Below are 23,156 nucleotides of genomic sequence, written 5' to 3'. Positions count from 1 at the left end.
CTTAAAAACAGCAGGAGGGGGGGAACGTAACGAGACACAGGTGACTCCAAAGAGACAATCTGTGAGCACATAAAACAGGAAGTGAAACGAGACAAAGACACCAGAGACAGAATAGAACAGGAAACATCAACACCAACCCCAAGACCAAAGTCCAAAACTATTTCATCATTTCTCACATGCAGAGCAGAGCAGAGTAAATTTAATTCAATCTTAATAATAACTCTTTCTTATAAACTTAAACACACAACTCATTACAAATCAGATCCTTTACTGGAACAGCTCAGGATTTACTAACACGTAACACACACCTCACGGCATGCTGTGAGTGACTGTGGTCTGTGTGTGTGTGTGTGTGTGTGTGTCAGGTGGAGGAGCATTATAAGATGAACAGACAGACTTCTCCTGCATTGCAGCATAAAGTCTCCAACCGGATCTCGGACCCGTCGCTGCCGCCCCGCTCCGAGTCCTTCAGCAGCGGAGGCATCCAGCAGGCCCGGACCCCGCCGATGCACCGCTCCGTAGAACCACAGGTGCGTGTTCGACGTCTTTATGCGTGTCGTAGCATGTGACACGAACCTCCATCCCTCAGGGTGCCGTCACAGACTGGAGTTCGGCTTCTTTGGTCGGTGTGAAAGTAGAAAATGTGTGAAGGTGAAGGCGCTCTAGTATCTGTGGGTCTTCTTCACAAGGTAGGAGCTCGATGTGGAAACCGAAAGCGTCTGCTGGGGATTTTAGGATTGCAGCTCTAGTTTTTGTAGATGATGTAGCTCTGTTGGCGCCATCAGACCTGAACAAAGCAGCTGAGATGAAAGATTGAACCAGCAAGTCAGATTTTGTGAAAGCCAGTAGAGTTTCTTGCTCCAGTGAAGGATAAGTGCATTAGAGCATCTCTAATGAGGGAAAGATGAAGGGGGAGATGGTTAGGCGGGCTGGAGCTGTGCCGGAGATGATGCGGGCGTTGTACCAGACTGTCATGTGTGTCAAAATGGAGCTGAGCATGAAGCTGAAGCTTTTGATCTACCAGTTGAACTAGACTCCATTCACAGAAGGAATCTCCTTTTCAGAGTTTGTCAGATTGGAGGTCAGTGGATTTCACCTGGCTGCAGTGAACTGAGGAGGCAGCTGTGCAGGGTGTAGGTCCTCTTGTGGACCTCTGAAAGGAGACGTGGAGGATCTCTCCTGTTGTTCTACTCAGGTGTTAATATAATTTAACAGGACGTGAAGAAACCACTGGATATGAGCTTGCTTAGCAGGAGGACGTTAGTTAATCATCCAAATGGTGTTTTCTGGGTGAGAGACTTTTGTTTTCAGTGCTGTTAGAGGAAATGCCAGTAACTGGACCAAAGGAGCAAACACTCCAGTTTGAACATGGCTGCTGTGAACGCACCCTGAGGCGTGTGTTTCATACCTTCCTCTCCCTCTTTCTCACCTGCTCTCTCTCCTCCTCCTCATCATCACTCCCCCCCCCCCTCCCTCGCATCATTTCCTCTTCCTCCTGAGCACATTGTGTGAAGTCCTCATCCTGCTCTTCCTTCTCAACCCCCCCCCCCCCCCCCCTCGCCTGTTTCCTGCTTGTGTGTGCGTGCCTGTGTCCAGATGGCCCACCTGGTGCAGGTGAAGAGTCACGGTCTGTCAGGGTCCCAGTCTCTGTACGACCCCCACGGCGTGTCCTCCTCCTCGGCGTCACCCTCCCCCTCCCGGCCTCCCATGCCCCGGCAGAACTCCGACCCCACCTCCGACACCCCTCCTCCCCCGCCCCTCTCCCGCCTGGCGCCCCCCCTCGACAAGTTGGACCGCAGCTCCTGGCTGCGGCAGGACGACGACATGCCGCCCAAGGTCTCTGCATGCCGCGACCCGTGTGTCTTTGTCCGAGTGTGTTAACCGCTGTGGAAACTCTTTTTTGTCTGAACTGTGTTTTTGTTTTTGTGTCTCTGTGACTGTCAGTTTAGTTCCTGTGTCTGTCGGAGTCTCTCCTGATAGCTGATGTTTCCTGTTTTTTTACTGTCGTCTGATCTTATTGATTTCAATCTCAAAGGCCACCAACTGCAATAAAGTAAATGGACATAAAAACACTGATTAAAACGGATCTATTTGTACTAAAACACTCTGGGATAATTTACTTTACTAAAGTTGTGGCCTGTATTTTTAATTTGTATGTAGAAACTGCTGCACAGGTGTCTTTTTGTTTGCTCAGTGGTGTTTAGTTTCATAGTGAAATGTCTAGTATGTCTGTTGTATGAGGGTGTTCAGATCAAATGCAAAACAAATTCTTTCCGGCTTTAGTGACACTAATATGACTGCAGGTATTTTCAATCTGTGCCACAAACAGCACAAACACTGACTGTTCAGGCGTTTCTGTTATTTTCCTTTTATTCCTGTTGTGTCTGTACTTTCATGGATTAAAACAGTTAAGACATTTTACACTTGCATGCAGACGCTTTGGCTTCAAATTGTGTGACTGTTGCGAGATTTTCCACTCACATCTTTGTATAATTCCTTTTGTGCCGTCTCTACAATTTGATTTGTTTTCAGTCTGAACACCTCTTTAAAAAAATGTGAAACTGGTTAGCCAGAGAAATTAAAACCAGACCAGATTACTGCCAGACATTTTGTTCTATTTTAGGGCCATTTTCCTGTTTGCTGTGAGAGAAACAAATGTTTTTCAGACTGTGAATGGGAACCCAGTAAGGTCAGAGGGAAAGTAAAATCCAAATGATTTAATTATTATTTAACTTTAAGTGCACACAAAGGGAGAGAGTGACGTCAGTAAACAGACTGAAGGGTCTTTACAGTATCAAAACGTGGGTCCAGAGACCCCCAAATGTCCATCAGAGGACCCATAAAAAGAGGAATTTTCAGTTTGATATTTAGTCCTAACAGCTAAAGGTTGATGTAATAATGTTTTTGTAGTTGTCCGATATGAAAAAGGAGGTCCTGACCCGGATGTGTGTGCTCCCCAGGTTCCTCAGAGGACGACCTCCATCTCTCCTGCTCTGGTCAGGAAGCACTCTCCTGGAAATGGACCTGGCCTTGGACCTCGGGCTGGAGCGCACCTCATACGGGCTAGGTACACACACACACACACACACACACACACACACACACACACACAGGTTTACCCTAATACCTCATAGCGGCCAGCTTTTTGAGATGAGTCCCTGTTTTCTTTAAAGCTGTACAGTTTTTCTTAACCAGTCACGTAATCAAGTCTTTGTCCAATTGCTGAACTTCTTCTGAGTCACGTGACTTTTGCTTAGAACCCTGGTTTACTTAAAACCTGCTAATATGAATAAATTTTGGGGTTTTGTGTTAAATAATTCCGGAAACTGTTTTTGTACCGTGTCCTGTTAGTGTTACACACACTCACGCTAAATTCAACAGTTTCCCGCATCAATGAAACGGTGTTGTGTTTGTGTTGCCCTAGCAACCCTGACCTGCGGCGGACCGACGTTTCCATGGATACGCCGCTGAAGAGGACGAGCAGCGGCAGCTCCTCCAGCTCCAGCACCCCGAGCTCCCAGGGAGGCTCCAACGAACGAGGTGCACACTCATGTCTGTGCTTCTACACTTGTGAGGGCCCTCAGTCATATGATGACTCGCTGAGTCTCTAAACGTTACTTTATTTAACACTAAAAGGGACTCACCATGAATACAGGACACATAGCAACACGCTAGATGACATAAAAAATGCCCTTAATTTCCCCCAAACATCCACACTTTACCTAAATGTCTACACTTTCAGAAAGCGTTCTCAATTTTCCAAAACATCCTTTCTTTTTTTTTCAAAAAAGATTTTTCCAAGAAATATCCTGACTTTTTGAAAATGTCCTCGCGCCCTCTAAAATGTCCTTGTGTAGCCAAAAACTGTTTTAAAGAGGTGGTATTCTGCTTTTTGGCTTTTTCCCTCTCCTTTATTGAGTTGTATATCTTTTTTGTGCATGTAATAGGTTTGCAAAGAAGTCCAGCCCAAAGGGAGTTCCCATCTCCCACAGAAAACTCTGCTCTGAACTGCCTGAAAACAGCTCGTTTGTAGTCCAGTTTGTCTGTGACGTCACAGGGATGAAAGCTAAATGCGCCTCATATAACGCTCGCCAAGCGGCTACTCCGACACGCCCTCAAAAACACCGGTGTAAAAACAGCGAGCTGCAGCACACAGCTCTCCTCTCCTTCCAAACACCAGCTACCCTCCAGGCAGTCAGTGGACATAAAGTTGTTCCTGTGATGTAGAGACAGAGCTCAGTTAAAACTTTATGGATGAAAGATACTTTTGTTACAGATTAATAACTCACCACTCTGAAACTCTTGCTCCAGTCCATGTTGCCAAGCTGGTCGGCAGCATGTACAGCTGAACCGAAGCTGTTTCCTGGCTTCTCGCTGACCCGCCCTACTCTGCTTCTGATTGGCTAGTAGTCCTTAACTAGGAACTGAGCATGTGCAACTCCCAACAAAGATCATTTAGAGAAAAGATGTATCACTCCATAGCTAAAATGAAGCCTTCAACACAGGGTGAAAAGAGGAGCTGCAGCAATGTGCAGTATGACAAAAATATGGTGTTTTTTGTAAACCTGTTTTGGTACAACCTCTAAATAGGATTATGAACCTGAAAATGAGCATAATACCGCCTCCTTAAAAAACAAGAACCAGGAGAAGCTCGTGAACCTTCACACTGGCTTCCAAAAGTTATAAATAAGGTAGTGCTGCGCAACGATTAAAATTTTTAATAACAAATAAGGAGCTTTTTACCAGCAGTATTCCTTTTACACAGCAGCAATAACATATTTCTTGTAAATCTCAAATTAATCATTAATGTTTTCAAATCAAATATTGAATCAAAGCTATTGGCCACTGCCAGGGCTTCACCTTTTATCCAGCTTGTTAAAACAAGAGTCCAGAGCCACGATCAGAACATCATAACAGGCCCCCTCTGAGCAGCAGGTTAACATACAGCCTGTAAATCTGTTTTCTTGAGGTTTTTTCTGGGCAGGTATCTGCAGAAACATTTTTCTTTTATCAGGGAGCAGCAGAAACGGTTTCTGTTCAGTAGCAAGTGTCCCTGTTCCCCTGTCCCCTGGTTTGACTGTATGTCTATTCAGAGCCAGAGAGCAACGGACTTTCAAAATAATAATCATTAACGTGCGATAAAATGATGCCCTAACCTTTGACTCTTCTGTTTCATGTGCTTTTGGTTAAATGTCTGTTTCAACTAAACTTTTCTTTCCTTTATTAAATTAGGAGCAGCTGCAGTGTGTATTACTGCACTGTAACTGCACTGATACTATGAAGTACTTGTCTTATAAAGACAAACTTCATTTAAAAAGGATTAAGTATATTACTTCTTTTTACCATCTAGACGTTTCTAGGTCAACTCTTGGCCTGTTCCAGACACACATTGTTCTTATTTTGAAAACATGATTTCATTCTTCTTTTCTTTCTTAGCACATTTATAGTTTTGGAGGTTTTTTTCTTCCGTTTATGTTTATGTCTGATTTCCAAAACAATTCTCGATGCTTGCGTTTGTGTGTGTTCAGGTAATTCAGCCATTAAGACTGACGGCTCGACACTTTCTTCCCACGAGACCAAAGACGACAGCAGAGAAGTGACACGACCCAGCAGGCCTGCAGTGAGTGCGCGCACACAAAAACTCGAGTGTCAGCGTGTAAACAGGCTGTTTGTGTTGGAGAACATGTGAACACACTCTGACGGACAGGCCGACTCTTCTCTCTGAAAATAACCACGTTGCTGTTCATTTTCACTCTCTTCCTCTCTCTCTCTGCTCATCCTTCCCTCCATCCCTCTTTTCCATCGTCCTTCAGAGCTATAAGAAAGCTGTAGACGAGGTTAGTGACATTTCTCCTCCTTCACCCCTCCTCCTGTCTCACCCCCATCTCCCTCCACCTCTCAGTGAAATCTCCCCCCCGCACTCGTCTGTCCCCTCACACAGTTCAGCTACAGAAGTCTCAATCAATCCTCAGCTCTTGCCAAACGCAGGCGCGCTCATTCCTTTCAGTGAGACCGCTGTGTTAGCACAGCGGGGACGGTGACGAGAAGGCCTGAACAAATCAATAATGTCCGGCATTAAAACAAAAAATAACGTGCAGCCAAACACATGCAAGCACACATTCCTGGTAGACTGCTTTGTGATGTGAATGGCTGAACTCTGCTGTATAGAAGATAACATAGTATAGAAGATAACATAGTTCCTCATAGTGGTATAGATCTAGGTACAGTGTTCTGATTAAACTCAAAGTCCGTTTATCTCACACATGGGGGAACGACAGCGGGCGTGTTTGCATATCATTCCTCCCCCATGGATCCCCTCTTTTCTCTCCTCTGATTAGATGATGTTGACTTTTCCTCTTGTGTCAGACGGAGCTGTCAGTTACTGTAGGATTCACTTTTCTTCCTGTTATCACTCTACATTCACGCTCTCTCTGTCTCTCTCTCATCAGGAGGAGTTGGTAAGATAACCCCCCTCCCCATTCCTCCTCCCTCCACCACCTCGTGTTGTTCCCCTCACTAAAACCTCTCACATGCACAACCCCTTATCTCAGAGGCCTGAACTTTAACCTTTGGCCCTCCTGCACCGAGGCATGATGGTAGACTCTGTCCCTGCTCCTCTTCTCTCTGCACTGTCCTGCTGCTCGCTGCCCTCCCCACTGTGGACGCTCAGTAATGAGCTCTAAATGAATCTTACTAACCGCTTGCTTTCTAAATAGTAAAACAGCCTTTTATGTGTCTGTTCTGCTGGTTTTTAAAGCTGCGATTTCGGGCCATACTTTAAAAAACAAGAACCAGGAGAAGTTGTTTACTCCTGCTCGTGAACCTTTACACTGGCTTCCAAAAGGTTATAAAGAAAGTTTCAAGTGCTGCGACTAGTTTATAAACCCTTAACAGATTTGTGATGTACCTGCTCCACACAGACGGAAACACTTCCCTAACGTTTTTTAATAATTAATAACTCTTCTGCTTCATGTGCCTTTGGTTAAATGTCCTTTCAACTAAACTTTTCTTTCCTTTATTAAATTAGGGTCAGCTACAGTGTGTATTACTGCACTGTAACTGCACTGATACTTCATTTCTGGGCCGTTATATTTAGTCTATTAATATTTGATTTTCATTGTAATGCAAATTTATGTAAACTGTTCTGAACTTGTTCAATATTAATATAAATACTACAATACTATTACATTTTATATTATCTATTTATAAATGCTATGAAGTACTGGTCTTATAAAGACAAAATGAAATTAAATACACTACTTATATTAACATTTAGAAGTTAGTATGGTTAGCCTTTTTATATACAGTCTCTGCTCTAAGCCTATTTTATACACACATAGTTGTGTGTATAAAACACTCTTCTAAAGTTGATTTTCTACCATTTCTTTCTCTGCACATTTATAGTTTATAGTTTTAGAGGTTTGTTTCTCTCACGTTGGATGGCTGTTTTATGGTTTACACGCTGCCGCGCACACTGTGGCAATGCAGGAAACTGTCCGACGATGTAAATTTCTTTTCATTAATCAACACTTTACTAAACTAATGAAACACACTGTGTGCTGTTTAATATTGAAAAGACAATCTTACATCCCACAAGACTGTTGGGCTTCAACAGTGATACATCCTTTGACCAGCTGTCACAGAGCATAAATTAGATATTCATGCAATAAACAGCTTCCAAGCGTGGACAAATCCCTTAACATCTTACTGTAGAACTACCAGAAGTGAAGTGTTGAAGTGTTTTTCTTTATTTAAAGGGTAAAACTGAATTTAACGCAGTGCAGCTCTCGGGCTTCTGTGCTGCTTTCCGATATGTTTTCTCCTGTAGATCAACTTTGATCTCATGTAACATCATCACTGCTGAGTCAGCACACAAGCAGATGTGATTTGGTCCTTTCCTCCTCTTTTGTTTCTTTAGTTTGGGGAAGTAACCTCTTTAAATGTGCACGTGGCACCTTTTCACCTTAATGACAAATTAATTAATTTGAATTCATTCATTCAGATTCCTGTGTTTCAGCAGGTTTTCTGCACATGTTCAAAACTTTCTGCACAATCAGAATCTCTCCCCCCATACTGTGCTCTCTGACATGTCGAGAAAAAAGTCGTAATATTACGAGAATAACGTCGTCATTTAATGAGAATTCATTGTGCTCATTAAAAGTCTAGCTGCCCTACACTCTCTTGTGCATTATGTTACTGCTCCGCTGGCCGTATCCCCTTCAGACTGTCTGTCCAACACAGTTTGGGACTGTATGTTAGGATGACTGACAAGGAGTTAAAACACGGAAAACACTTCTGATCACAAATCCACACATGTTATCTTCATGTCACCCGGCTCTCGTCACACCCCTCACGTAGCTACTAGGCAGCTGTTTAAGAACAATTATAAAGTAAAACAAGTCACACGGAGGTTTAGCTTTTCTCCATAAATCAAACTGTTGTTTTTTCGGGCCCCCAGGACCTGACAGCTCTGGCCAAAGAGCTCAGGGAGCTGAGACAGGGGGAGGAAACCAGCCGCCCGCCCGTCAAAGTGACGGACTACTCTTCATCCAGCGAGGACTCTCACAGCAGCGAGGACGAGGAGGGAGAGGGCGGGCCTAATGACGGGACAGTGGCTGTCAGTGACATACCACGCATCATGTGAGTATTGGTGATCCTGATCAAATCCAGCAATCTTTTTCCCCGACTAAAGGAAGGAGCTGCAAGAAAAGTTAAAGCATCATTTTAGTATTTTAAAACCCGGGCCCTATTTTCACATATTTTGGTGTCAAAATGACTAGTGGGCTCAAAAGGAGTGGCTGCAACGTATCCCTTCAGAATAAAGTCCTTTAAAAAGGGCTTTTTTTTGCCAGCGACGGGCTCAGACTGTTCAGACTGTCGCTCTGAAATCTCACGAGAAGCTAGTTATCGCTGGAAGTCGACTGTGGAAACGAGGGAGAGGAGTTTGTTGCTCCAACACAATGAACTCCTCTCTCCAGGTCTGACTCACGTTTCCACCGGCGTCTTCCTGCAACGACTCGCCTCTCGCGAGATTTCAGAGCGAAACTCATTTCAACGCCAGAGACATGGGTTGCAAGTTAGTCATTGCTAGCAACATGTATGCATCTACTTTGTATACTTTATAAAGCTTCATGTTTTTGTCCCGGTCAAATAAACAAAAAAAATTAACTGAAAATAGGACCCAGGTTTAAAAATACTGAGATTATCCTTTAAGGAACAAGGACATGATCCCCCACTGGCTTCCCACACACCAACACGCTCAGTGGCCACTTTATTAGTTCAGAGCCACAATAATTAATATTTTATGTTAGCAATGGATCAAATAACTATGTATAATGTGAAAGGTGTCATTGGCGCCTAGTGTCATTATACTTTGCTAGAAGCTGGAAAATCGGGGATTTGTACCTTTATTTTAGGCCGAATTTGTACCGCTGAATTCATCCTGATGGTGAATCAAAGGTTCAGTTTTGGTCCCATGTGAGGTGATTAAAGTTTTACTTTACTACCTGATACACGTTTTACTTTATGGAACCACCTTCAGCAACATAATGAGTAAAATTCACCTGTATTTTTACATAAACTGAAACTTTAAGGTTCATATGTTGTTAATAAAATGAATTTATGGGACAAGGTTTAGAAAATAATGAGCATGACGATCATGGAGACGCATATTTAAAAGAATATTGAGTAAAAAAATGTAAATGAAAAGATAAACAATAAAAAAATAATTATAAATTGACGTCTCCCTTTCAGGCCAGCGAGTCAAGGTACCAACGAGTCCTTCAGCATGATGGGAGGTCAAAACGACGCCCACGACGACTCGTATGGAAACAGCTCCCAGGACAGCACCCTGATGATGCGCGAGGTAAGCCGCCTCTCAGTTCCTGACCTTTGACCTGTAGCCTCGCTGACTCCACAGGATCCGCCGCTCGCCGCTCAGACACACATTCATTCACCAGCTCTGCATGCCTGGCTGTTTCCTGTTTTTGTTCTGGCTTGTGAGTGTGAATAACACGCACACACACAGCGGGCGTGGCGTGTGGATTAGGCTTTGACCACATGTTCCCCCAAATGACAAAAAAACAAAACTCAAAATCAACGACTGAGCTTAATTCCAAGGCCAGATGATATTATCTAAAAGTATATATCTCGATAAATGTCCACTTCCTTCTTAATAAATGTAACCATAAGCATCTTTTAATACATCCGTATCTGACGTGATGGCTCCCTTTCTGTTAACTACAGTCTAAATCTGGACTTTGGGCTGATTGGTTGGATGTTGGAGCCTTTTATCAGTTTAATTATTTGATAATCAAACTATTTGTTATTTTAAAACTGTGCTGAGAGTACATTTAAAAAGAGATTCACAATGTCTGTAATTAAACAGATGTGGTTCATTGTCCAGCTCATGAACCAGTGATTCAGTTTACTTTATTGTTGGAGAACTGGAGAGCACTGCAACTAATGATTGTTTCCATTATAAATTAGTCTGCTGATTATTTTAATTGATTTTTCAGTGCATTGTTTAGTCTGTTATGTCAGAACAAAGTGAAGATGTTCATCACAGTTTCCCAAGCCCAAATTGATATTAATTCAAATTTTAATTTTCCCCAACAATCAATTGAAAAGCCAAAATATATTTGTTTCATTCGCTGAACTCACCCTGACAGTGTTTGGGACAAAACTGTTTATTTAAACTAGTATGAATATTACTTGTATAAAAATGGGAATAACGTGAATAGAGAGAGACAAAGAGAGACCACCGTAGAAAGGATGAAAGCCAAAGGTTACCGTAGTTATTTAGACTTGAATTCTTTTTTATGAAAAAACATAATTAACAATTATTCTTTTGATTGTCGGACTCTTATGAACTAAAGTAAAATAAGCGCCAGGCGTCTAACTGGGACTAAGCATTTAATTGAAGTTTTACAGTTTACTCTCATAAAAGATTTAGAAAAGCAGCAAATATTCACATTTGAGAAGCCAGAACCAGAGAATATTTGAAATTTTTGCTTAAAAAGTGACTTTACTAATCATTAATTGATCATTTCAAACTTCTTTACAATTAATTTCCAGTCATCATCTTAATAATAATCCCAGCCATGTGTTGTGTGTCCATGTGATCCATATTGTTGTTATTACAGATGTTGTATCTAGTTGTTACCCGGGTCTTAGAGGAAGGTCTTAGTGTCCTGTGGTGGTCTTTCTTTGTTTCCCTCCTGAGCTATGGAAGATAATAGCATCACTGTTGGTCTGCCAGAAGACAGATTAGTCTAAGTAGGCTGTTGTGAGTGTGCCAAGCGCTGTATGAAACACAGACATGTATGAAGGAGTTCCCTCTGGGTTCAGCACCCGTCTGCCCCCCTTCTAAAAACCTGACATGTCAATCACAGCCTCGCTGCACAGTAGCCCGCCCCTCTCTCTCTTTTTCCAGAAACATAGGGAACGAAGGCGGAGCTCTACCGCCAGCAATGGTTTTCCTGGCAACGCTAATCTGTTCGCTGGCAACGCCAATCTCCCTGATTTGGTACAGCAAAGCACCTCCCCTCTGGTCTCCCCTGGCGACGCCTCTGGGGCCCAAGTAGGTGGAGCAGCACCCAACTGTCGGCCCCCTGAAACCCGCTTATACCTGATCCTGATAGACCCGATCACCTGTTTCCCCCGCTCACCCTGTCACACCCACCCTGCCTACAAACCTGTCACCAACCAGCTGTTTGGTTCTTTACCAGGGCGGGAAATTACCAGCAGCCACCAACCAGCAATAAAACAGTAGACTGTGGGTTTTGATGTTGAAGTGGGAGCAGTTACTGTGGCGTGTTGGCAAAAAGAATAAAATGTGCCATGTGTAATATATAAATCAGTAAACGATCAGTGATTTTAAGATGTTAGTGTTGCGTTTTGAGTCCATTTGAAGAGAAATCTGAGGATCTGAGACTATTAGTTACAGATTAATCAGTGTTTCCCACATGCTGAGTATTCATTTGTGAATTCTCTTTGAGAGTTAACTTGCAAAACAGAGTAATTACAGAAGTAATTTTTTCCCGTTTTATGTTCACATGATTGCAACCTTTTCAGCAAACATTTGAATTAGTCTACAGTTTTAAAGGAAGACATAACGTGGCTGGAGCTGAGCAGCGAAATGTGGAAGCACTGCGTAAATATTTGGATTAAACAACTATGCAAAACGTAGAAATCTGCCAGTCTCCATCTACCAAATTAGTTTTGAACGAAACTCAAATTATTCTATCAAGAATGCATTTGTGACGCATAACCAGAAAATGTTTTTAAACAGCTAAAACAATTAATAAAGTATGAACATGTTAATTTCATCAATCAACTCATCGGCCAGCTGACTAGTTTTTTGCTGCTCCACTCAGCCTCATCTCGTTTCTACCTCTTTGCATCACAGAGCAACAGGGTTTATAGGAAATGAGAGTCTAAGCATGAAAAATCTAAAATGACAGCATGTGGCATCTTTAATTTCCTGCCCTGTTCTACTTAGATCTGTCCCGCTTTGACTCCAGTGTTTTCCCCACAGATGGAACAAACTGGATTTCTTCCCTCCCTGCTCCACTCGTTCGATCCCTCTCTGTCTCCCTCTCTCTCTCTGTTTTCCAGCCTCTGATCCAGAAAGTGTCCTCCACCCTGAGCCCATGGTACAGGTAGCTGACAAAATAAAAGGAAACCTGATGAATGTGGGATTATACAGGATTTCATTATCATGACGAATCGAAAGAAAGAAACAGGAATGTGTTGAATCCCTGAGTCCAGAACGAAGAGCGTTAAAGAGTTTTTTTGTGGCTCACCTTCACCCAAAAGCCTTTACTCAACCCGCTGCGTTTCCTTTATTTTAGCAGCTGCCTGTTTCATTAAATTTTCTCAAAACTAACAAACCATCAGACAAACATGAGACCGACTGTAACCTGTGTTTCTGTGGTGTGCAGTACGGGATGGGAAGCGGCGGAGGCTCCAAGGCTTCCTTCACACCGTTCGTTGATCCGAGGGTGTACGGCACCTCCCCGACTGACGACGACGATAACATCTCTGCCTCAGGTACGCTTCCTCTCTCTGAAACGGGTCAAGATACGAAGCTAAAGGATCGCGAGACAATTGCTGGTTGGAAATACGTTTAAAAAAAAACATTCTGCTTCACAAAATTATGTTTATTTCTCAGATTTTCTGCACAAAATTAGTGAAGAAAAAACAGTTTGAGAAGGAAAAATCACTTACTGATTGACTTCGTAGACTCATTTATAGATTGCATTTAAAGCTCTGTTCACGTTGTAGACCAAGCACATTTTATGTAGAAGAAAACAGACGGCTTGTTTCATTTCTTACTCCTTCTGCCAAAGATTTGTTTCTTCTTGTTAACGATGAAATGATTGGGATGCATCGTTCATCATCACAAATATGATTTTACGGTTTCATAATTATCAATTTGTAAACAAAATCTTTTTGTTATATTATTATATATATTTGTATTTTTGTCGAAATCACAGTAGTTGATCTGTGCTGAAGATTTTGGTTAAACCAATGAATTAATTGTAAAACTGAGAAAAACCTTAGGTTAATAATTTGTACATTTAGTCACATTTACATTCCTTGGGCTTGAAATAAATACAACCTTATTGATGTTTTTCCACTAGATATCAGAAAGCCAGAGGTCATCCATAACGACACAGTAAATGCACTCAAGGCACTGTAAGAAACTTGTAAAAGTAAAATCATGTGCTGTATGTCATACGTGCAGCGCTGTTTGCTGATGAGCTGCTGAAGCAGGAGCAGGCGAGGCTCAACGAGGCCAGGAAGATCTCTGTGGTCAACGTGAACCCGACCAACATCAGGCCGCACAGCGACACCCCGGAGATCCGCAAATACAAGAAACGCTTCAACTCTGAGATCCTCTGCGCTGCTCTCTGGGGTGAGGCAGTCAACAAAACACCTTCACAACGGGAATGTTAATCATCTGAAATCACATAGGCTGTAAAACAGACATTTGTGTGTGTGTGTGTGTGTGTGTGTGCGCAGGAGTGAACCTGCTGGTGGGGACGGAGAACGGCCTGATGTTGCTGGATAGAAGTGGTCAAGGAAAAGTTTACAACCTGATCAATCGACGGCGCTTCCAACAGATGGAAGTCCTGGAGGGACTCAACGTCCTGGTCACCATCTCAGGTTGGTATGACTCGTAAAAGCCTGCAGCCTGATCAGAGGGGCAGCTGGTGATCAAATTTAACTTCCTAGTGTTGGTGTCTAGACGGTCCCTTTACATTGGCCGTGAAGTTGATGCTCAAATGAGTTTTGAGACGTAAGTTTCTCCACGTGGACGTGCTGTGATTCTCAACTTCTCTCGCAAACTACCTCACAACTATCTCAACTATCTTTCACGTGAGCAAACAAGTGCAACAGTTCAGGTGAGACTGTTGTGTCATGTGACATTATCTCCACATTTACACGATTATTGCGTATCCCCTCCATCTTTGGCGGCAGGCTCTACACTCAGCCGTTTATAACGCCCGTTTAGCCTTTTTGTTGCTTGGTCGTCAGTGTTTCCTGTTGCCCTTGGTTACCAGAGAAGACACTGAAAATGACGGAGATGTTTCCATTTATGGCAGATTTTACTTTTCTCTGCGCTCCCTGGTCAGATTTGAATGTCTGGGATGACGACATCAAAACGCACTGATGCAATAATAAGTCACATTGGACGAGTGTCATCGCTGAAATGTCAAACCTGTACGTTTAAAACAGATTTACACACAAAGAGAATATTATTTCTCTGAATTGTCTTCCTTGTTGTTTTCTTTCCAAACCAGGGAAGAAGAACAAGCTGCGTGTTTACTACCTGTCCTGGCTGAGGAACAGGATATTACACAACGACCCTGAAGTGGAAAAGAAACAGGGCTGGATCACTGTTGGGGAGCTGGAGGGCTGCGTGCACTACAAAGTCGGTACGAAATCAGCGTGTTAACACACCCACATTATGGGGACTTATAAGGTTAAGAGTTTGGGGCTTTAAGCTTTAATTTCCTCTCTAAATATTTTAAATCCTTAATCTGTTGTTCTAAATTCACATTTTCTATCCCAAATTCAAAGTATTCAAAGCAACAAGAGTCCATATGTGTTTTTTAACTGCAGTTTAAGCACAGTTTGGTATAATGTAAAACTGGTTAATAGCCCGGGTTTTTATTTGCTTCAGTCACTGAACTCACCCTGCTTATTTTTTGGCCCATGTTACAAGTTACTCAGAAATTGTAATAAGTTACTAGTTACTAAGTAATAATATTTCTTTACTTATTACTAGAAAGTAGTTACGTTACTTCGTTACCTTACTATTTTACTTTCAATAATCACGCATTCACGTCAAGGATGGTGCGTTCAGTAACGCAGTAATGCGGCGTTACTAAGATTAATAACTGTAATAATATTATTGTTTGGAAATTGTAATCCGTTCTTTCTGAGATCGCTTTTTCCAACAAATTTGACAGTATTTCCCCGGGGAGTGCAGTAACGGACAGTTTGTCGGACTTAGCAACAGTAACTAAGGGGGGGCGGGGCTTAGCGAAGGGTTAATTACTGGGGAAAGCGCATTACTGCCCAGCACTGTTTGGGACAGGCCTATAATTCCTTTCACACAAAACTCAGCAAAGGTGGGAAATAGGCTTCTATGAAATGGTTTATTTAAACCAGTATGAATATAACCTAAAACAAAACTGAAAAAAAACTTTTTGATTCTTTTGATCGGCGGACCCTTACACACTAAAAGAATACGAATTTTTTTCATCTCTTCTTTGAATGAAATCTGAATGAATTGGACTTTGGTGCTCATCTAAGCAGCTTAGCTCAAGCAGGCGACCCGGTGGGCTTTAAGAGCCTTTAAAAACCAGACCAGGCTTCTAATTGAGACCTGCGTTTATTTGCAGCCACACCACAGCAGAAAGGGGATGAAATTGGTTTTATGGTTTATCGATATATTGGTGCTACATATCTGACTGTTCTGACGCTGCTCTGCTCTCCTCTACTCTTCCCCTGCAGTGAAGTACGAGAGGATTAAATTTTTGGTGATTGCTCTGAAGAACGCAGTGGAGATCTACGCCTGGGCGCCTAAACCTTACCACAAGTTTATGGCCTTCAAGGTAAGATGATAAAAGTGGATAAAAGACCTCTTTTGTTTTTGAGAACATGTGGGCTAACAAGACAGAAGCAAACGAGCAGCGTGATGTGGAATTATTTTCTTGAAATATATCAGTCTGTGTGGAATGAATGAATATAATATATAAGTTTCACTTTTTGAATGGAATTACTGAAATAAATCAACTTTTTGATGATATTCTAATAAATGACCAGCACCTGTAACTCGAACCCACACTGCCGATATGTCAACGTAATTGTTCAGTAAAATTTCTTCGGTCTTTTGACGTATTAGGCCGAACAGCGAAAGTGCTTTTGTTGTTATTAATAATATTATTTGAATTTCGGTGGCCGAACATTCAGGACGTTCTGCCTCGGGTACAAGGAAAGCAAAGTAAACTTTGAACTGAGGACTTTTAGCTGTTGCAAAGTATTTTTAAATTGAGTGATTGTTACTTTTACTTAAGTAAAGAAGTCTGAATACTTCTTCTAGGGATTCTGATTTCGGATATCTGCCAGAATCTGCAGGTATCAAATAGTTGGATCGGGTGTTGGTCACAGGGGGGCCGATCCATTCAAGTTCAATTACACGTGCACTACATGATGTTGACTTCCGCATGAAATAATGATTCCCAGTCTCTTCCTCACAGTGAGGAATACAGCTTGTTAATTTTACACTGGTATTAGATCTGTGCTTGGCATCGGCCGATACCCAAAGCCAAAGGTTTTGGTAGCGGGACGGAAAAAGTCGGATCTGTGCGTCCATAACTTCTTCCACCGCTCAAATAGGTTGCACAGTTTCCATTTATCCTATTTAAATTACCTCGGGTGTTTAATGAATCCCTCTCTCTCTCTTTCTGTCTGTCTGTCAGTCGTTCACTGACCTGCAGCACCGCCCCCAGCTGGTGGACCTGACTGTGGAGGAGGGGCAGAGGTTAAAGGTCATCTACGGCTCCAGCGTTGGCTTCCACGTCATCGATGTGGACTCTGGGAACCCCTACGACATCTACATCCCCTCACATGTTAGTCTCTGCGTGTGTCTGAACGTTGTCCTGCCATTTCAGTCGTCATCAGGACGTTTAAACATTAAGTGCATGTTTAAATTAATACTGACTAATACTGAGGTAACGTTGTTTTTAATGAATGAAAGGGTGAGAGAAAGCGAGACTGGGTGAGGTAGTGAGGGAAAACATGAAATAATGAATACTTGACTGACAAGACAACAAACGAAATGGTATGAATCAGTAAATAAGTTAATGAATGAATGAGTGATTTGAGTAAATGAGCAAGACAGCGAAGGAGCGAATGATCAAGCAAGCAAAGGAGGGAGTGAGTGAGTGAGTGAATTAATAAATACATGATGGTGTGAGCGAGTGTGCAAAGCAATGACTACACGGTGAAAAGTGACTTGGATTGTATAAATAAATGACTCACTGACTGGATGAATGAATGGATATGGCAGTAAGTGAATGAGTGAGTCACCAACAGAGTGAATGGTTGAGTGACTTTAAGAGTGAGAAAGTGAGTGAGTGAATGAAGAAAGTCAGTGAGTGAAAGAATGAATGGATAAGTGAGGTAATGATTAAAAGAATGAATACATAGATGAGTTAGTGAGTGAGCAATGCAGGAATGGGTGAGTTAATGAAGGGATGCATTAATTAGTGAATGATTGAAAAAGTAAGCTGTGAGTGAATGAGTGAATGAAGTGCGTCAATAATTGAATAAGTGAGTAGGTTGAGTCAGAGAATAAAATTATTTGTGCCAATATACTGTTTAGATGAAGGAATGGGTGCGTTAATGAATACGTGAATGAGTGACTGAACAAAGGAATGGTGGGGTTAATGAGAGAGTGAGTACATGAGTGAGTGAACCGGTAAGTGAGTAAAGAAATAAATAAGTTAATAAGTAAGTAAGTGCGTCAGTAAATAAATTAGTGGATGAATCATTAATTGAGTGTGTGAGTGAGTAAATGAATGAGTGAGTCAAAGAGTCAGTAATTGGGTAAATGAATAAATAAGTTAATAAGTAGGTACATCGGTAAATAAATTAGTGGATGAATCATCAATTGAATGAATGAATGAATGGCTGAGTGAATGAATGAGTGAGTCCAAGAGTAAGTAAATGGGTAAATGAGTGAGTCAACAAATGAATAAATAAAACATTAAATTAATTCATTGATTCATCCATCCATAGTCACTGATTTTAAGGGACTGATTAATTGAAGGAATGTGTGCATGAATGAGTGATTAAACAAAGTAATGGTGGTGTAAATGAGTGAGTGACTTTACAGTATTCATGTGTCTGAGTGTGTGAGTGAGTGAGTAAATGAATTAGTAAGTAAATAGGTGCATTAGAGAATAAATTAGTGGATGAATCATTGAGTGAGTGAGTGAGTGAATGGATGTGAGAATTATTGCATTAAGTAACAGCTGTGTGAGTGAGTGAATGTGGGCGAATCTGTGTCCTCCTCTAACCCTGGTCTGGTTACAGGGAGAGATGAACGGGTGAGGAGACGGTACCGCCTCACATTGCTTTTCATGAATCACGCTCTGCTCATGTCTGTTTCCATGGCGATTGCGTGGCTGAGGAGCGGGAGCCTCTATTGTTGCAGCAGTTTCTTCTCTCTCAGGGGGGAAAGGGGGGGTGAAGGGTGGGTGAGGGTCCAGGCCCCCCCTGTAGGCTCACGGGCAGCTCCTAATCCCCTGCCCCCACCCCCTCCAACCCCCTCCCGTGTGTCGCCCCGGCAGATTCAGGGTCAGGTGACCCCGCACGCCATCGTGGTTCTGCCCAAGACGGACGGCATGGAGATGCTGCTGTGCTACGAGGACGAGGGCGTCTACGTCAACACCTACGGACGCATCACCAAAGACGTGGTGCTGCAGTGGGGCGAGATGCCCACCTCCGTCGGTACGTCAACCAATCAGCTCGCTTCTCCCTGACCCCTGACCTCTGACCCCTCTATAAGCGGTCTCAGCAGATCATCTTTCACCCTCACTACTATCTACCACACCTCCTCCGTTCAAAGCAACACTCCTCTCTCTCCTCCTGCCTTTTGCTTTCAGTCACACCTTTAAACAAGAAGCCAGACTGCAGTCTCACCTGTTTCATTTACTGCTTAAAGGGATACACCTGGTTTTTGGGAGGTTGAACAGACCGTTCCGCTTTATTTGGTCAAGTGATGAGACAACAAGGGGCCAAAACCATCCATGTGAACCCGACGGCTCCGTCGCTTCATGCTAACACTTTCACTTACACCGTGTTGAGTGATATCATTGATAAGAACCTGCTCGGGCCTTTAATGTCTTTTGCATGAAGGTTGCATGGTGCAAAACAAACTGGGAGTGGGGCAAATATATAACTAGCTACCACATTCTCGCATTATATGCCAACAGTGACATTTTTGACAAGGGGATGCTTAAATTTAGTTATTAAAGATTTGCTGGCATTATAAGGAAAACCAAACTGTTAGATAAAGCAAACTTAAATCTTGACTTGATGATGGTGCAAGAGGACAAGTCGAGGGATAACCAAAGTTCACAAAGACCGTAAATGTCTGCGCCGAGTTTTCCTTACAATCCATCCAACAGAGACTCCAGAAGTGGGTTCATCAGAGTCATTAGGATTCATCCACTGGGCACCATGAATGCCTGTACAAAATTTGATGGCAAAACATCTTGTAGCTGAGGACGTATTCTACAGATTATTTCGTCAAGTAAATTGATATGAAATACTTTTGCTTTGCGCCCCCGGTACCCCGGCTGTTTTCTGCTCTGCGTTGCTGAAGCGACTACAACACACACTGTACAGAGGTGTTGTTTACTTTTAGCTTGAAAAGATCCCATCCCAGACACTTCCTGTCTTTTTCTCTGGCCTGTCTCTTCTTCGTCCCTCGCTGTTCTCTCTCTCATCCTCCACTTTGCAATCCGCGGCATCAAATCACGTCGACTTCACTTGTCCACACCTTTAGCGCACAATAGTAATAATCGTACGTGCGAAACAGCGCGCTGTACATAGTTATATGGATTAAACAAAGCCTCGACACAAAGAATTATTATTATTATTATTATTATTATTATTAATTAATAACTTGATTGAATCATTTCAGTCCAGACCAAAGTGGTAGGACGACTCCCAAGAATCACATTGCCATCCATAGAGCCTGGCTAATAAACATGGGCAATGCTCTCCAATGGAAACCTGTCCAAACACTTCAAATGTTGGCTTTTCTGTGCAGGTTTTTTTGTTAACTAATCAATAATGCTGTGATAACATATACACGTATATATATATTGACATGGCAAAACCTACTGTGTTCGTTATGTGCCACAGCTGCAGTCACAGACAGCTATGACCCATTTAATTATTGCATGCCAGGAACTTAGGCTGCCAAAATGGAAAAAGGTACTGGGTGAGCTGTTAGATTAAAAAGGACAACAAATAAAACTTGGGATAAGGCTTGCACCACTCGACATATCGTGGAACACTGCAGTGTAATGACCTGCTGGAGACACACGGAGGGTTTTGGTGTAAATGTTCTCATCACTTAACAGGTGAGTTGACCAAAGAATCACAACCCAAAAACTCAGGGTATATCTCTTTAATGTCAAGTGTTGAACATTCATCTACTGCATGAGCTGAGACACAACAACACAGAGCATTACCTCTACCCCACCACACTCTTCATATAGACGCACACACTCAGTATATTTCACTTTGGAAACTCTCCTTTTTTCTACACAGTAAATCTTTGTGTTTTTTTTTCCTGTGCACTGGGGGAAATGCTTGTGTGTCGTTTGTCCGCTGTGTTGAGTTCTGTCCTCTTGTTCTGTGCGACTGTGTAAAGTTTCAATGAAGGAATCCATTCTTACTTTCATCCTTGATTGCATGAGCTCTAAAATAACCCAAACAACACATTTGTGAGATTCAGCAGACTAAATGTGAGATCCAAATTTTGCCTGAGATCATAGCAGAGTGCAGTGCACCAAAATGAATCTATTATTTATTAGCACACTCAAACAAACCACACGAAGAGGAAACCCGAGCAGACTCTAGCACATCAAGGATGGATCTTGGATCTTGTGATCCGAGTCGATCAAAGTCTTCACTCTCTAATTCTCAGATGTCAGTGTACAATATCTTGACTGATTAAACTTGTATGTTTGACCGACTGCGTCTGTGTCCTGAAGCACTGGTAGTTACTGTATGTGGTCTGCGTGTGGACATCATCTCCTGTTAACATGTTTGTGTGTATTTTACTGTCAAACCAGAGTTTCTCACAGCCAAGCCCGGCCTCAGCCCCCCCCCCCCCCATACAAAACGTAAAACCTGCTTCGTCGTAGCGTTTTATTCCGCACACGCTGGTCGATCCTCTTCCTCTGCAATGAATAAAACAAAACAAAAACACAGCTCCCCATTGCACGGGGAGGAAAAACAAAAGCACCTTCTAGTGGACTTTATTTCTGTGACAGAGGAAGGTGTACATCTTTGCCAGCTGGACCCTCTCTGCTGACCGTTTTCCACTGGTTTGGCTTCGCATCTTTTAGTCGTGGCTCGGCAAGGTGTCATTATTTTGCATTAACGTGTTTAACAACCACATAGCGCCAAAACAAGATGGCTTCTACCGCTGACTTTCATTGTGCTAAACTTATTGGCTCAACGTTTACAGTGTTGTTGATGAGAGAAAGCACATTTTAAAAAATTTCCCTTTTTAATATGCTCTCCTTTCACGTGCTGTTAAAAAGCTGCTTAATACAACCAAATATTTCCTGCTGCTGTTGCTTCAGATTAAAAGTTTTCCACTAGTGAAGCTCTGAAAGAATTTTATTGTGAAGCAGCTACTGAAAAGCCATCCTTGTCACTGAAGCTGTTTGACAAGCTGTCGCGTGCGCACAACTTTATCTAATGCTGCGGCTCGCATGCAGAGTTCAGACCATTTGAATCAAATACTGGCATCAAGCATCAATGGAAATCTTTCCCAACGCCAAGCTTCTTCTTCCCCGAAGAGCTCAGAGGTCGTGATCGTTCAAGTCAGTCAGAAACTGCTGCAATAATCTCCCGGAGGTGAGGCAGAGGAGGCCTCGATGTGTGACTGGCTTGGGTGTGAGACTGGTGCTGAGTCTTCTCCTGTCCAATCCCCCTCTGTGTGTGTGTTTGTGTGTTTGTGTGTGTGAATGTATACCCTCTCCTCTCCATGCAGCCTACATCCACTCCAACCAGATCATGGGCTGGGGAGAGAAGGCCATTGAGATCCGCTCCGTGGAAACGGGACACCTCGACGGAGTTTTCATGCACAAGCGAGCTCAGCGACTGAAGTTCCTGTCCGAGAGGAACGACAAGGTGAGTCTGAGAACACCCGGACGATTGTGTTTCTCTCAAATGAAACCTCCAGAGAGCTCATTTATGAATTATTTAAAAACAATGAATAGATAGAAATGTACTAATGTGATATACTGTTGTGTCTGGTATGTACAGTATCTCACAAAAGTGAGTACACCCCTCACATTTTTGTAAATTAGTGAGTGTACATCTTGTTTAACAGTGTAAATGTGCTGTCCCCTCAAAATAACACATCATACAGCCATTAATGTCTAAAGTGCTGGCAACAAAAGTGAGTGCACCCCTCACATTTTTGTAAATATGTGATTAGTGTACAGCTTATATAACAGTGTAAATCTGCTGTCCCCTCAAAATAACACATCATACAGCCATTAATGTCTAAAGTGCTGGCAACAAAAGTGAGTGCACCCCTCACATTTTTGTAAATTAGTGAGTGTACATCTTGTTTAACAGTGTAAATGTGCTGTCCCCTCAAAATAACACATCACACAGCCATTAATGTCTAAAGTGCTGGCAACAAAAGTGAGGACACCCCTAAGTGAAAATGTCACAGCAGTTAAACAAGCTGTACACTCACTACTTTACATTGAAGCAAAGTGTCATTTCTTCAGTGTTGTCACATGAAAAGATATAATCAAATATTTACAAAAATGTGAGGGGTGAACTCACTTTTGTGAGATCCTGTAATTCATCAA

The 23,156-nt window shown here is 42.5% G+C and overlaps 1 protein-coding gene and 1 pseudogene across 15 annotated transcripts in view; both read left to right on the top strand.

Annotated features, from left to right (window-relative positions):
- Positions 1 to 23,156, top strand: part of LOC119896614 — an 858,889-nt pseudogene that overhangs the window by 524,796 nt on the left and 310,937 nt on the right.
- tnikb (TRAF2 and NCK interacting kinase b) overlaps positions 1 to 23,156 on the top strand; it is a 62,786-nt gene that overhangs the window by 35,566 nt on the left and 4,064 nt on the right. For 7 of the 15 annotated variants that reach the window (XM_038709956.1, XM_038709948.1, XM_038709983.1 and 4 more), the window contains 16 exons: positions 366 to 530; positions 1,597 to 1,836; positions 2,961 to 3,067; positions 3,425 to 3,540; positions 5,529 to 5,620; positions 8,459 to 8,640; positions 9,754 to 9,865; positions 11,435 to 11,581; positions 12,945 to 13,053; positions 13,751 to 13,921; positions 14,029 to 14,172; positions 14,811 to 14,945; positions 16,030 to 16,130; positions 16,998 to 17,147; positions 18,873 to 19,032; positions 22,322 to 22,461. In XM_038709956.1, coding sequence (XP_038565884.1) covers positions 366 to 530; positions 1,597 to 1,836; positions 2,961 to 3,067; positions 3,425 to 3,540; positions 5,529 to 5,620; positions 8,459 to 8,640; positions 9,754 to 9,865; positions 11,435 to 11,581; positions 12,945 to 13,053; positions 13,751 to 13,921; positions 14,029 to 14,172; positions 14,811 to 14,945; positions 16,030 to 16,130; positions 16,998 to 17,147; positions 18,873 to 19,032; positions 22,322 to 22,461 — 2,271 coding nt within the window. The remainder of the gene's footprint in view (positions 1 to 365; positions 531 to 1,596; positions 1,837 to 2,960; positions 3,068 to 3,424; positions 3,541 to 5,528; positions 5,621 to 8,458; positions 8,641 to 9,753; positions 9,866 to 11,434; positions 11,582 to 12,944; positions 13,054 to 13,750; positions 13,922 to 14,028; positions 14,173 to 14,810; positions 14,946 to 16,029; positions 16,131 to 16,997; positions 17,148 to 18,872; positions 19,033 to 22,321; positions 22,462 to 23,156) is intronic. The other 8 variants (XM_038709965.1, XM_038710032.1, XM_038710025.1 and 5 more) reach the window with 5 other exon arrangements.

The sequence above is a fragment of the Micropterus salmoides genome, unplaced genomic scaffold (assembly GCF_014851395.1).
Source record: "Micropterus salmoides isolate LMB-PRFRI ecotype aquatic unplaced genomic scaffold, ASM1485139v1 Ms_hic_scaffold_1, whole genome shotgun sequence".
Taxonomy (NCBI): Eukaryota; Metazoa; Chordata; class Actinopteri; order Centrarchiformes; family Centrarchidae; genus Micropterus; species Micropterus salmoides.
This window is presented reverse-complemented; position numbering and strand designations above follow the sequence as displayed.